At 38.1% G+C, this 16,067-nt stretch overlaps 1 protein-coding gene across 2 annotated transcripts in view; it reads right to left on the bottom strand.

The window, feature by feature from the left end:
- Positions 1-10,563: 10,563 nt before the first annotated feature.
- Positions 10,564-16,067, bottom strand: part of ZNF793 (zinc finger protein 793) — a 29,910-nt gene continuing 24,406 nt past the window's right edge. For both annotated transcript variants that reach the window (XM_008591617.1, XM_008591616.1), the window contains one exon: positions 10,564-15,463. In XM_008591617.1, coding sequence (XP_008589839.1) covers positions 14,484-15,463 — 980 coding nt within the window. In that variant the 3' untranslated portion in view covers positions 10,564-14,483. The remainder of the gene's footprint in view (positions 15,464-16,067) is intronic.

Here is a 16,067-nt window from a genome sequence, read left to right as displayed (position 1 = left end):
TGGAGGGGTCCCTCAATGTCTTTCCATGCCTCTAAATTGCCGACACTGTTCTTGAAAAAAAAAAAAAAAAAAAAAAAACCCACTTGGATATCCGATATCTCAAATGTACCTTGTTCGTAACTGAATTATTGATCTTTCCCCAAAATTACTCCTCCCACATCATGCTCATTCAGTTAGGGCAACTTCTCTCTTCCGCTTACTCTGGTCAAAAACTTTGGAGTCCCCCTTAACTCCCCTCTCCCATACCGACATCTACTCCATCAGAAACATTGTTGGAACTACCTTCAAAATACAGTCATCCCTCAGTGTTGACCAGTGATTGGTTCCAGTACTCCCGCAGAAATATCAAAATCCATTAATGCTCAAGTTCTTTATATAAAATGGTGTGGTATTTGCATATAATTTACACACATCCTCTTGTATACTTTAAATCACCTCCAGATTACATAACGCCTAGCACAATGTAAATACTATGTAAATAGTTGTTGTATTGTTTTTGTTTTTTTGTATTGTTATTTTTTTATTGTGTTTTTTTTTTTTCTCAAATATTCTTAATCCTCAATTGGTTGAATCCACAGATGTGGAACCTGCAGATACGGGGTGCCTGCTGTATATTCAAAATCTGACTTGCCAATTTAGTGCTATAACCCTAGTCTAAGACACCATCATCTCTCACTCAGATTATTGCAATTATTGTTATCTCTACCTCCGCCACTGTCTCCTACAATCTGTTTTGAACACAGCAGCCAGAGTGATCTTTTTAAAACTTAAGTCAGATCATGTCACTCTCTTCACCCTCTAGTTGCTCCCATCTCATCCAGTAAGAGCCCAAGTCCTTAATGAGCCACAAGACCCTACATAATCTGGCCCTTGTTACCTCTGAGCCCCTCTTCTTCCACCTTCCGTGCTGATCCCTCTGCATCTAGAATGCAAAATTTATTCCCCTGTCTCAGGGTCTTTTACCTTTACTTCTCCTTCTGCCTGAGTGCTATTTTCACCAAACACCATGAAGTTCCTTCCCACACTTTAGATCTTTACTCAAGTCATCTTCTCAGTGAGGTCCCTCCCTGCCCACACTGTCCAAAATACCAACCCTCCTAACAATATTCCTGATTTCTTGCTTTATTTTGCTAACATACCACATAGTTCACATGCCACATATACATACATACATATTTCTATATCATAAGGTTTTCTTATACTCTCGTTAGTCTCCCTCCCCAGCTCCCATTAGAATGTGAGCCCAATAAAGGCTCACATTCTTTTTTCCTTCTTTTTTGTCCTATTGCTTGTGACAGGAAAGGCATTTGATGAATATTTGCTGAATGAGTGGAAAAAATCATTACATAGCAATGGTTAAAATCACCAGGATGATGATATAACAATTCTAAACTTGTAGGCACCCCAAAACATGATTTCAAAATATATAAAGGTTTAAAGGAGCTAGAATACATAAATCACTCACCACAGTGACTAATGATGACTAGCGTGCAATCTGCGGTGGATACTTTTATCTTTACCACCTGATGCAATTAGAAAAAAAAAAGTTATAAATGAATTCTACTGAGTCTAAACATATTCCATAAAATAAAGCCTGCATAGTGTGAGCTATGAGGGGGAAAAGGAAATAACCAAGGACTTTCTATGGGTGAGGATCTCGCAGTCATTCTCAAACTTCAGTGCATATCAGAACCACCTGGACAGCTTGTTAAATCATAGATTTCTGGGCACACCTCTAGAGTGTCTGATTCAGATGATCTGGTGGGGAACCCATAATTTATATTTCTAATAAATTGTCAAGTAATGCTGCTGGTCCAGGTTTCACATTTTGAGAACCACTGCTCTAGATCATCTAAACAAGGTTCTCTCTTTCTTAATCCCAAAGCTCTGATAATCACAGACTTTCCCCCTGGGCTGCTGGTTTATGCTCTTTATCTTTTCATACTGTTCAACAAAAGGGACATTTCTTAGGTTTTGCTTGAAGTCAGTGGGTGCTATGGTTTGGATGTATCCCCCAAAGTTCACGTGTTGGAAACTTGATCCTCATGCCACGGCGTTGGGAGTTGGGGCCTAATGGAAGGTGTTTGTATCACATGGGAACCACCCTTATGCATGGATTAATGCCATTATTATGGAGTGTAGCTGCTAGGAAGGGAGTGGGTACCTTATAAAAGGATGAGTTCGACCCTCCTCTTGTTTTCTCACCCTCTCTTTGCCCTTCTGCCATGGGATGACATAGCAAAAAGGTGCTTGCCAAAGGCAGGCCTCTCAATCTTGGACTTCCCAATCTCCAGAAATACGAGCCAATAAATTTCTGTTCATTATAATTACTCAGTCTGTGGTATTCTGTTATAGCAGCACAAGACAGACTAAGACAGAATGCAACACTATCCCTCCTCTTCTCAGCAGCCCCATCACTGGGCCCTCTGGGGTCTCAGAACCTGGAGTCCCCACTATCTAGAGCCCAGATTGACAGTAGGAAGCTTTGTGGACCATTCTCTGGCTTGGTGAACTCAACAAAGTTTCAGACCCAAGGTCATAGGTCAAGGAATTAATTTTCTTAAAAATAAATTTTATTGTGTATATCTAAGGTATATAACACAATGTTATGGATACAAATAGATAGTAAAGTGGTTATTTTAGTGATGCAAATCGACATATCCATCATCTCACATAGTTCCTCCCTCCTTTTTTTTCATGGCAAGAGCAGCTAAACTGTACTCATTTAGCAGAAATCCCTAACAGAGTACAATTTTATTAACCATAGTCCTTGTGTTGTACATCATATCTCTAGATTTGATCATCCTACATATTTGCCGCTTCATATAAGAATTCTTAACAACTGTGAAGCCCCCTCTATTGCTATGAGCATGGGATTGATAGCTTGAGTTTCTATCTCTCATTCTCCCTCCCCAGTTTTTTCCATTTTCCTCCCTTACCTACTCCTCTCCCTCAAATTCACTCACTCCTCCCCTCCCTCCCTGGCCTTCAGGATGGACTCACTAACCAGATATAAACCACCAGCTCTCTCAACCCAGAAATTCCAATTAAAATAATGTTCACTTGGTGTGGCTTTTTGTGTTTAATTGCTGCCTTCAAATACCTCTGCAAGGAGGCAGGATGCGCAAGCTTTACCACCTCCTGATGGGGGGATCTTATGCCCAGAAGGGATAAGTGGCCTGCTCAAATTGACTTGGTGAGTATCTTATCAGTTAAAAAATTATAACAAAAACATGGTCCTTTGAAAGAAATCAACTTTATTGAGATATAATGTACATACTGTGTGCTTAGCAATATTCCAGGCTAGAGAGAAGTCAATGCCTGGCTTCAAAGCTTCAAAGAACAGGCTGACTCTCTTGTTAGGGGCTAATGCAGCTGGTGACTTTAAGCTGAAGCCAATGCTCATTTACCACCCCAAATCCTAGGGTCCTTAAGAATTATGCTAAATCTACTCTGCCAGTGCTCTGTAAATGGAACAACAAAGCCTAGAGGACAGCACATCTGCTTACAGCATGGTTTACTGAATATTTCAAGTTGACTGTTGAGACTGTTGAGACTACTGCTCAGGAAAACAACACTCCTTTCAAAATATTACTGCTCATTGGTAATGTACCTGGTCACCTAAGAGCTCTGATGGAGATGTACAAGGAGATTAAGGTTGTTTTCATGTCTGCTAACACAACATCCATTCTTCACCCCATGGATCAAGGAGTAATTCTGAATTTCAAGTCTTATTATTTAAGAAATACACTTGATAAGGTTATGGCTGCCATAGATAATGGTTCTTCTGATGGATGTGGTCAAAGTAAATTGAAAACCTTCTGGAAAGTTGATGGAGTTTGGATGTACTGTCCTCCCAGAACTCATGGAAATATGATCTCCAATGTGGCAGTTTGGGTCATGGGGGCAGATCGCTCATGAATGGATTAATCCTCTCCCTGGGGGAGGGGGGTTAATGAGTGAGTTCTCACTCTATTAGTTCCCGTGAGAGCTGGCTGTTTAAAAGACCTGGCACCTCTCTCTCTCTCTCTCTCTCTTTCTCACCATGTGATCTGCTTGTACCCGCTGGCTACCTGCCACTTTCTGCCGTGAATAGAAGCAGCCTGAGGCCCTTGACAGATGCAGCTGTCCCAGAATCATAAGCCAAATAAACCTCTGTTCTTTATAAACTACCCAGTCTCAGGTATTTCTGTTATAGCAACACAAAATGGACTAAGACAAAAGTTTTCACCATTCTAGATACCATTAAAAACATTTGTGTTTCATGGGTGGAGGTCAAAATAGCAACATTAACAGGAGTTTGGAAGAAGTTGATTCCAGTCCTCATGGATGACTTTTGGGGGGTTCAAAACTTCAGTGGAGGAAGTAACTGCACATGTGATGGAAATAACAAGAGAAATAGATTAGAAGTGGAGCCTGAAGATGTGACTGAATTGCTGAAATCTCACGGTAAAACTTAAACGGATGTGGAGTTGCTTCTTATCGATGAGCAAAGAAAGTGGTTTCTAGATATGGAAACTATTCTTGGTGAAGATGCTGTGAACATTGTTGAAATGACAAAAAAGGATTTAGAATATTACATAAACTTAATTGACAAAGCAGCAGCAAGGTCTGGGAGGACTGACTCCATTCTGAAAGAAGTTCTACTGTGGGTAAAATGCTATCAAACAGCATCGCATGCTACAGAGCAATCTTTTTTGTCTTTTTTTTTTTTTTTTTTTTTTAAAGATGACCGGTAAGGGGATCTTAACCCTTGACTTGGTGTTGTCAGCACCACGCTCACCCAGTGAGCGAACCGGCCATCCCTATATGGGATCCGAACCCTGGGCCTTGGTGTTATCAGCACCGCACTCTCCCGAGTGAGCCACGGGCCGGCCCAGAGCAATCTTTTTTGAAAGGAAGATGCAGCAAACTTCACTGTTGTCTTATTTTAAGAAATTGCCACAACCACCCCAACTTTCATCAATCTCCACCTTGATCAGTCAGCAGCCATCAACATTGAGGCAAGACCCTCCACCAGCAAAAAGATTACAACTTGCTGAAGGTTCAGGTAATCATTAGCATTTTTTTTTTTACCAATAAAGTATTTTAAATTAATGTATGCATATTCTTTTTTTGTTTACATAATGCTATGGCATACTTAATAGACTACAGTATAGTGTAAACATAACTTTTATATGCACTGGGAAACCAAAAAATTTTTGTGACTCACTTTACAGTGATTTTCATTTTATTGTGGTGGTCTGGAACTGAACCTGCAATTTCTACGAGGTATATGACTGTATGAAGAACACTTAGAACTCAACAACAAAAGACAAAAAAAAAGAAAAAAAAACACCTTAAAAACTGGGTAAAGGACTTGAGTAGACATTTTTACAGAGAAAATATATAAATGGGAAAAAGCACATGAAAAGATGCTCAACTCATTAGTCACTAGGAAAACCTCAATGAGATATCACTTCACACCCACTAGGATGGCTACAATAAAAAGAAAGAAAGAAAAGAGAAAAGAAAAGAAAAGAAAAGGAAGGAAGGAAGGAAGGAAGGAAGGAAGGAAGGAAGGAAGGAAGGAAAGAAAGAAAGAAAGAAAGAAAGAAAGAAAGAAAGAAAGAAAGAAAGAAAGAAAGAAAGAAAGAAAGAAGAAAGAAAGAAAGAAAGAATTAAAAAAAACGTTGGGAAGGATGTGAAGAAATTGGAGCTCTTGCGCATTGCTGGTTGGAATATAAAATAGTATAGCCACTGTGGAAAACAGGTATGATCATTCCTCAATAAGTTAACACAGAATTACCATATGATATAGCAATTCCACTTCTAGGTGTATAAGAACCAAAAACAGGTGGTCAAACATAAACTTGTGCAAGAATGTTCATAGCAGCTATATTCACAATAGATAAAAGTGGAAACAACTCAAATGTCCATCAGCTGATGAGTGGATAACAAAATGTGGTATTATCCATACAATGGAATATTATTCAACCATTAAAAGGAGACACACTACAACATGGGTGAACTTTGAAAACATGCTAAGAAGCCATATAACGCATGATTCCATTTATATGAAATATCCAGAATAGGCAAATCTATAGAGACAGAGAACAGATTAGTGGGTGCCAGGAGCTGGAGGAGGGGATGGGAAAATGGAAAGTGACTGTTTAACGTATAGAGGGTCTCTTTTTGGGGTGATAAATTTTTCTGGAACTTGATTGAAATGATGGTTGCATGACATTGTGAATGTACTAAATGGCACTGAATTGTACCCTTTAAAGTGGCTTAAAATGGTGAGCTTTACGTGTATACACACACACACACACATATGTATTTTACCACAATAAAAAATGTCACCTAATCACCAACCCTTTGGCCTCTTATCACTGACACCTTAGGCTTCCATTACAATCCTCTCACTCCCGCCCTCATACCATCTCCCAGAGACTACCAGTCTCCCAAATTCCAAGATCCCAGAAACCTGACCCACTAGGACAACCATACCAATCACAGCCTTCCCTGGACTCCTGAGTCAATGAAAACCACATATCTGCGTCCAATCACTCTTTAACCTCTTTTATCACTGCATCGCAGAGACCGATTCCCTCTCCCAGTTCATAAACCCCAGACTCCTGCCACCTGCTTCCCGTTTTCAGTCACTCACATCCAACCGCTGAGTCCCATCCCTCCGCAAGCTCATGCATTGCCACGGTTTCCTCAAAGGACATCTCCTACAGTCGCACGGGCCCCTGCTCCAGCACCCAAGGCTGCTGTGCACGCTCAGCTGTGACTTTCCAGTAGTGTGTCCCTACCTGCGGAAGGTGCCCCTCTAAGGTACAGGATACTGAGTAGGAGGGTCTACTTGGTGAGGGGAGGCAGCTGCTCAGGACACAGCTGTTTCTCTCTGGGGGCCATTTTCAAAGATGGTTCCTACAATGCTCCAAACTGTCTTTTTCTGGCCCAGAGTTTTTGGCTGTTTTGGGTAGGATACACAATACTGACCTGCTGTCGTCCTTTCTGTGGGGATCCCAGCTCGAGCGTCGACACTTCTGCAGCAAACAGCTGCCCGCATCTCCTCTCGACCATCATGGTGCCACTCAAGAAAGACAGTGGCGCTCTGCAACCGGTTCTTTTTGGTGGGTGTTGGGGCACATCGGCGCTACTAGTTTGGAGGTGCTGGACAGGTTAGATTCGGCTTCCGGGTGGGGGAAACTAGAGAGGCCAGGGCAGGAAGCAGGGGTTCCTTTTGATAACTGCGTATGGCATTGAGGCTGAGGTGTGCTGCAATCTGGAAAGAGGGACTGCGTGGACGAAGACTCGGAAAGGCGGAATGAGGGGAAGAAGTCGCAGGCAGCGGGGAGTCCGGCTCCTACGGCAGTTCCCGAATTCCTGACATACAGACAGCATGTGAGGTGATGTTGATTGCTCTAGGCACTAAATCTTGGGATAATTCGTTATTCAGCAAGAATACACCTTCCTTGCTGGTCTCCAACATTCCAGGCACATTACCTGTCTTAGGGTCTTTGCTTTGCTGGTCCCTCTGCCGGGAATACTTTTGGGGGAGGCATTATTAGATCCCTCAAGTCCTTCAGGTCTTTAGGTACAGATCACTCTTGAGGCCTTTCCTGGCTACTGTAGCTAAAATTTCACTCCCCTCCTATTATTTCATATCACCTTGCCCTGTTTATTTTTTGCTCCTTGACAATTAACAATGTTTCCTTGCTGTTTGCTACTGTATCCCCAGTGCCTAGAACAGTGCCTGGTTCATAGTAAGCACTCAAGTATAGTACATACTCAAGTATGTACTTGTGGATAAGTGGTTACTTGTGTTTAGTGGAGAACCCCAGCAAGCACATCCAGAATCTTTGCAGTTATGGTGCCCAGCTGTTAGTAGATACTTGGCTTACTTAGATCTCTGTTGCAACATAATTGCCTTCCTCAGTCCTCCCTAATTTCAAATAAGTGTTTTCCTGATGAGGTGAACAGGCTCTAAGATGGCCCCCAAATGATCTCTGCTGCCTGGTAGTCTGGAAAGGGAAATTAAATACGTATGTAATTCCTTCTCCTTCAGTGTGGATGGGACCTGTGACTTGCTTTTGACTGATAGTATACAATAAAGGTGATGAGATGTCATTTCCATGATGATGGTATATAAGATTGTAACTTCTGTATTGGTAGCAGACTCATTTGAAGCAAGCTGCTACATTGTGGGCTGTGCTTTGGAGAAGCCCACATGGCAAGGAACTGAGAGTGGCCTCTGGCCCACAGCTAGCAAGAAACTGAGGCCCTCATTCCAACAGGTCACAAGGAACTGAATTCTGCCAACAACCATGTGTTCTTGGAAGCAGATCCTTCCCTAGTTGAGGATCAGATGAGACCACTGCTCTGGCCAAAACCTTGACTGCAGCTTTGGAAGACCCCGAACAAGAGGATCCAGCTAAGCCATGCCTGGAATCCTGATTCACAGACACAGTGAGATAACAAATGTATGTTGCTTTAAGCTATTAAGTTTATAATTTGTTAGGAAGCACTTGGTAACCAACATACCTAGGTTACCAAAGCTAAAGACCAGTGTCCACAAATTTCATAATTCAGTGTTTCTCATTACTATTCTTCTGTGAAGAGGATCTTTGTTACAGGGCTTATAATTAGGAGTGTGATCCAGATCTGAGGCCCACCCTCAGCTGAACATCAGAATTACTGGGGATGCCTGAATCCTCTGCCAGAGCGAATCAAACCATCTCTGGTGCTAGGTCCGACCAACATATATATATGTTGTTTTTTTTTTAAACTCTGTCTCTGTAATGTATCTTGCCCAAGATATTTATTAACTACAAGGGAAGAAATAGTAAGTTTACAGTGGAGAAACCTGGTAGTGAGTACCTTAACCAAGTGATCAAGGTTAACACCACCAGTAAGACATAATAGGAAGAAAACACCTTGATTAAAAAAGGGCAAAGGACCTGAATAGACATTTCTCTAAAGATGACATACAAATGGCCAACAAGTATATGAAAAAATGATCAACATTATTAATCACCAGGGACATGTGAATTAAAACCACAATGAGCTATCACCTCGCACCTGTTAGAATGGCTGTTATCAAAAAGACAGAAGATAAGTGTTGGCTAAGATGTGGAGGAAAGGGAATCCTTGTACACTGTTCTGGGAATGTAAATTAATACAGCCATTATGGAAAACAGTATGGAATTTCCTCAAAAAATTAAAAATAGAGCTATACAATCCAGCGGTCCCACTGCTGGGTATATATCCAAAGAAAATAAGATCAGTATATCGAAGAGATATCTGCACTCCCATGTTCACTGCAGCTTTATTCACAACAGCCAAGATGTGGAATCAACTTTAAATATCCATCAACAGATGAAGAGGTGAAAAAAATGTGATGTATAGATACAATGGAATACTGTTTAGCCTTAAAAAAAAGGAAATCCTGTCATCTGTGACAACATGGATGAACCTGGAGGACATTATGTTTTGTGAAATAAGCCAGGCACAGAAAGACAAATACTGCATAACCTTACTTATATGTGGAATCTAAAAAAGTTGAACTCACAGAAACAGAGAGTGGAATGGTGATTGTTAGGGGCTGGGGAGGGAGGGAATGGGGAGATGTTGCTTATGGGGTACAAAGTTTCAATTAGACAGGATGAGTAAGTTCTAGAGATGTACTGCATAGCTTGGTGACTTTAGTTAATCATAATGTACTGTACACTTGAAAATTGCTAAGAGATTAGATCTTGAATGTTCTTAACACAGAAAAATATGTGAGGTGATGGATATATTAATTAGCTTAATTTAATCATTTCACAATGTTTACACATATTAAAACATCACATTGTACACCATAAATATACATAATTTTTGTCAATTAAACCTTAATAAAGATGGGGAAAAAAGATATTGACATCATGTATCCTCTGATATGATGTACTGAGAAGGATATATCACTTCTGTGGTATTACTGCATTAATGTATAACCTCAATAGCATCAGAGAAAACATTGGATCAAACCAAAATTGAGGGATATTCCACAAAATAGGTGGTGAGGATTCTTCAAAAGTGTCCGGGTCATAGGAGACGAGAAAAGACTGAGGAACTGTTACAGATTAGAGAAGACTAAGGAGAAATAACAAGTAATACAACGTGGGATCCTGGACTGCACCTTGGACTAAACAAAGAATATTTGTGGAAAACTGTGAAATTCAAATACGGGCTATAGTTTAATTATGATTATCATGTTGATGTTAATCTCTTACTTTGATAATTATACTGTGGTTATATTACGTTAATGTTAGGGGAAGCAGGGTGAAGGCTATATGAGAACTCTGTTTTGTAACTGTCTTGCTAACAAACTTTTTTGTAAGTCTAAAATTATTTCCAAATACATAAAAACCAAAGAGCTCTCTCAACTTGGCGTTTCTCAGTCTTTCTTTTCACTCTTTTAGATACATGTTTTCCTTTTTCTCTGGTGATATTGCCAGGGTTGAGCTGAAGGAAAGGCAGTAGACCAGGCCAGGGTGCCATATTGTCAGAAAATAGAAATATTTTAAAGCTTCATGCATTTTGAAATGTTTTCCCCCTTTATTTTATGTTTGTCAAATTACAAAATCAATATATGTTGTTACGTAAAACAATACAAAGATATATAAATTAAACAACCACTTATATTCTTCTCCATCAAGGTAACCAATGTTAACACCTTGTTGTATATCCTTCCACAATTTTCTCTTTGTTCATATAAACACACGCGTGCATATATACATAATAGGGGTTTTAATTTTTTTTAAAAATAGAATCATGTACATTATTATGCAATTTGCCCTTTTCACTTAACAATACACCACAAACATCCCCACAAATTAGTAGAATTCTAGCTTTCCCCTGCCTCCACCCAAATTTCTTTACTTACTCACACATTTGAGATATCATACTTGGTTCAGTCACTTACATATTTTTCTTTTTGGCTTTCCTTTTCCCTCTCCCTCTGACTCCTCCGTAATCTACCTGCATCACCCATTTCCCCCCAACTCAATGCATACTCTCCTATACTTTTTTCTATGCATATAAAATTGTATATAAACATATATGAATACATGTTTATCATTCAAATACCTGCAGACATTTTGTTAGTTTTACAAAAATGGGGTGATATTTTACACACTTAATATCTATCTTGTTTTTTTCACTGAAGAAAACATTGTGGAATTCCATTCAAGTCCACTAGCATATCTTTAATTTGTCTACCTTAATGGCTATATAAACATTCAGTGGAATAGATATATTATACTTCTTTCCTTCCCCCAACTTCTCTAGTGATGGGCATTTACTCTGATTCTAGTGTTTTTGGTTTTTTTTTCCATTGGGAACAATTTTACAATAAATGTCCATGTTCATCTGTCCTTTATGTATCTGGGCTTTTACTTCTAAGCAGAAGATTCTCCAAACTTGCACAGATATTTTAAGTTTTAATAGATATTACCACATAGCCTTTTTTTTTTTTTTTAATTTTTGTTTTCGGCAGCCTGCTGGTGTGGGGATCCAAACCCTTCACCTTGGTGTTATAACACCGTGCTCTACCCAACCGAGCTAACAGATTGCTTTTCAAAAAAGCAATTTGAATTGCTTTCCAAAATTTATGTTTTCACCAACAATGTATAAGAACATCCTTTGTTCTAACAGCAAAAAGCACTCTTGAATAGTGTTATCTCATTATAAATTTAATCTGCCTTCCCAACTACTTATGGTAAACATTTTTTGATAGGTCCATCAGTCTCTTAGGTTTGCTCTTCTCACAACTGTCTATTCAGATTATTTGCCATGTTCTGCTATTGGGTTATCTTTTCTCCTGCTGATTTCAAGAGTATTTGCTCTCTGATCAGCTCTGCAAATAACTATTCACTTTGTTGATGGCATCTTTTGCCATTCAAAAGATGTACGTTATAGTAGTCAAATATTTTGTTTTTAATGGCTTTTGAGTGTCCTGTGTTAGTGAAGTTAATCTCTTCTAGCTCCTAAATTGTACATATAGTTTCCTTTGATTTTAAGAATTTTGTTATTTTTAAAAGTTAAGTCTTAAATCCACCTGGAATTTATTTTCAGATAGATTTGTTCTGTTGGTCCAACTTTACTTTCTTCCAGATTAAAAGCCAATTGTGCAAGAATTCTTTTAAAATAAAATACTCTTTTCCCCTATGGTTTGAGAGTCCACCTTTTCCATAAATGAAAAAGCTCATATACACAGAGGCTTATTTCTGAATTTTCTATTCTGTTCCATTGATGTATTTATCCATTCCTTTACCAATACTATGTTAATTTCATTAGAATGATTTCATGTTATATTCTGGTATCTGATATGACATTTTTTTTTATACTTTTGTCTACATTCTCAGGTCTCAGGCATTCATTTTTCCATATGAAATATTGAGATTTATTGTAATTCCCCCAAAAAGTGCATATAAATTGTTAGGTGCTTATTATCAGTACAGAGACAGCTCTTGATTTCTGTATCCTGCCTTCTTAGAAAATTATCTCAACTTAAAAAAAATTATTAATCTTTTCATTTATTGGCATATAATCATATTATCAGCAAAAAAAAGGATCGTTTTACCTTTTCTTTTCCATTGTTTATATCAATTATTTTTCTTTTTTATTTCCTTCACTAGAGCCTCCAAGACAATATTAAATTCCTGATTTAAAAAAAAAAATGGCTTCAGCATAATATAAGCTATGGGTTTGGTAAAGAAACTCATTAAGTGGTTACCATCTATTACAATTTAATTTATATTTTATTAGAATAGAAATTCTGCAAATTCTATTAAGTACCTTGTCAGCATCTATTGATAGTTCATGACTCTTCTCCGTTAAGCTGTTAATTTTATTGATACATTTCCTATTACTGAATTGTCTGCATTCCTGGGATAACTCTTACTTGATCAGCACTGTATGTCATTCTCTAGGGATATTGCTCAATTTTACTTGCTATTTTATGATTTCTGTTTTATATTCATGAGTAAAACTGTCCTGAAGTTTTCCTTTTTGTGGCTATCTTTATTTGATTTTCATGTTCAACTTATTCTGACTTCATAAATTGGGGAGTATAGTCTATTGATTGAAATATTATAAATAACATACTTTAAAAGAGTCAATAGACAGAACTAATCATGAAACTGTATGGGCCTGGAGCATTTTTCAATTATAGATCTTTAATCACTTTCCCAAATTCTCCAATAGTAATTGTTCTACCAAGTTTTCTACTTCTTATTTCAATTTTCATAATGTACAGTTTGCCAGAAAAGCATCCATTTCCTCTGTTTTAAAAATATGTTGATCTAGAGTTGTATGAGATATCTTTTTATCATTCTTTTAATCATATCTATATCTGTGGTTATGTCACCTTTCTTATCCTGAACTAGGCAATCTTATAGGGAGACAGATCTTGGAAAATGTAGATTCCAAGTGGCCTTTCTTTTTCTTAAGATGTGGATGACACGGCAACTCAGGGAAGCAGACTTTTTTCAAATATTGGAATGATAATAAACTTGAGATCTAGTGTCCAGGAAAATCACAAGAAAATTTGTAAGGAAGAAAAATTAATATTGCTGAATTAATTTGAAAAAAAAAAAAGAAAGAAAAGAAAAAAGAAACTCTCTTTCACTGGTCTCTGTATGAAACATTTCTAAATTGTAAGATCCATAAAAAGAGTGCTTCTTCCTCTAATTTGCTGCAAGACATTTTAAGCAATACTAAGAAAATATGAATAGTGTACAATATAAGAGGGTGACATGAATTTTTGTCAAATAGTGAGTGTGCTGAGTAATTAAGTTTACAGTGTTTGTTTACCCAATATCCTTAGCTTTGCATTTTCAACATAAATGTTTTTAGTAAAGTTTTTTGCTGGCTTATCAAAAGACATTGCTTTATTAGTCAGAAAAGGGCTCAATGACAACTGCTATAGCCATTTACATTCATTCCAAAAAGGTGGATTAAATAAGTGTAGCTGGAATAATATGTATAAGTTCTCTTTAAAATGTAAGTTCTCTTTAAAATATTTGGCTATGTTGCTGTTATATTAATATTTTTTGTATTGTTAAAACATCAAAAGACAATGGTAATATTTAGAGTGGAAAAGTCTGGTGAATGGCATTCTATATACTGTTTGATATTCACAATTTCTGTTAAATTCATATTTATAACTCCAAAATAAAAAAGTGCTTATTATGTGGCTCACTGTGGAAGAACAAAGTGTCATAGTATACCTTTAAGTCTCTTCACATATATTTCGTATTATGTTGTCATTCTTTTAATACATTTTAACCATATGACAGAGTGACCATGTTTATGTCTTATATCTTCTATAATCTTTTCTTTAAAAAGTTTGCATCACCATTGGAGCAAACACTTTGTCCAAATTCATTAAATAGATAAGATTTCTCCTAAGGTTGAATTCCCCTATACACAATGAAAACTGGGTATCTTGCTCAAGGCTTTTCTACAATTATTAGATTTTCATTCCTGTAGGCATTCTTCCTAGCATGAATTTTCTGGTGTCTACTGAGGTTTGGCTTCTGGTAGAAAGCTTTGCCACATTCATTGCATCCATAGGGTTTTTCTCCTGTATGAGTTCTCCAGTGTTTATTGAGGCATGATTTCTGGCTGAAGGATTTTCCACATTCTCTGCAACGATAGGGTCTTTCTCCTGTGTGCATTTTTCGATGTACATTGAGGTATGACTTCTCGCCAAATGACTTCCCACATTCACTGCACACAAAGGGTCTCTCTCCTGTATGTGTTCTCTGATGTTCTGTGCGGTGTGACTTCTGGGTGAAGGCTTTCCCACAAAAAAAACATTCAAAGGGTCTTACCCCAGTGTGAATTCTCTGGTGTTTAATGAGGGTTGACTTATGTGAAAAGGCTTTCCCACAGTCAGTGCATCCATAAGGCTTCTCCCCAGTGTGACTTCTCTGATGCCTAATGAATTCAGACTTGTAGCAGAAGGCTTTCCCACATTCACTACAGATGTGGGGTTTCTCTGTAGGTGGAACCCTCTTCCGTTTGTACACAAGAGAACTGGGTACCGCTGGTTTATACATAAGTGCTGGGTTATGGCTGAAAGTTTTTTCACAGTGACTGCAACCCCAAGGTTTTCCTCCATTAGGTCTTCTATCATGGTTTGTATGCTGTAACAATTTCCCATAACCATAACACTCATTTTGCTTTTTTGCACAGTTTCTCTTAAAACCAGTCAAGTCTAAATTAGGGTTCAAACTCTTTCCACCAGAGTCCCAGTTACTGGGATTTTGAATTGAAGGAAAAATATCAGTGCTCAGAAGTGATATTTTCCCAAACTTGTGTTCATGGCTTTTTTCCTTGGGCAATGTTTTCTTGCTGAGGGATGTACCTTGCGTCAAAAGCATGTCTTGCTGTCTTTTACTCTGGACATTAACTTGCCAGATGTTTTCTGGAGAAAGTACAGTGAATCACTCCTTATGAATCTTTATACTAGTATGATCTGGAATACAACTACTTGAGAAATGCCCTCAAAATTTAAAGGTTGAATAGAGCATGGAGCCATAACCAAAAGCACCATTGCAGGGAAGAGTGTTGTATGAGTAGAAAAGATTCAGAACAGTGGCACGAGTTGGAATGCAATATATCTAATACAGCATAGACAGAAATAATTTTGAAGATGGGATGATACAGAGCAGGGGTTGGCAAACTTGTTCTTAAATGGCCGGAGAGTAAATACTTTAAGCTTTGTGGGCCATATGGTTTCTGTCACAATAACAGAACTCTCCCATTATAGCATGAAAACAAAGATAATATATAAAAATAAAGGTGTGTGGTTGTGTTCCAATAAAATAAAAGCTGACTACCTGACAGGTGTTGTAGTGGTTAATTTAGTCAACACATGTAAAGTGTTCAGAACAGACCACGGCACACAGTGAGCAGACACTGAGTGTTAACTGATAGTTCTAATGATGCTGCTAATACTTCAGCCACTGAAAGCTGGATGGTAGTCATTTCAAAGGCATCATTTTGCTGAGAAGCAAGAAAAATGACTT

Source organism: Galeopterus variegatus, unplaced genomic scaffold (genome assembly GCF_000696425.1).
Source record: "Galeopterus variegatus unplaced genomic scaffold, G_variegatus-3.0.2 Scaffold7083, whole genome shotgun sequence".
Classification (NCBI taxonomy): domain Eukaryota; kingdom Metazoa; phylum Chordata; class Mammalia; order Dermoptera; family Cynocephalidae; genus Galeopterus; species Galeopterus variegatus.
This window is presented reverse-complemented; position numbering and strand designations above follow the sequence as displayed.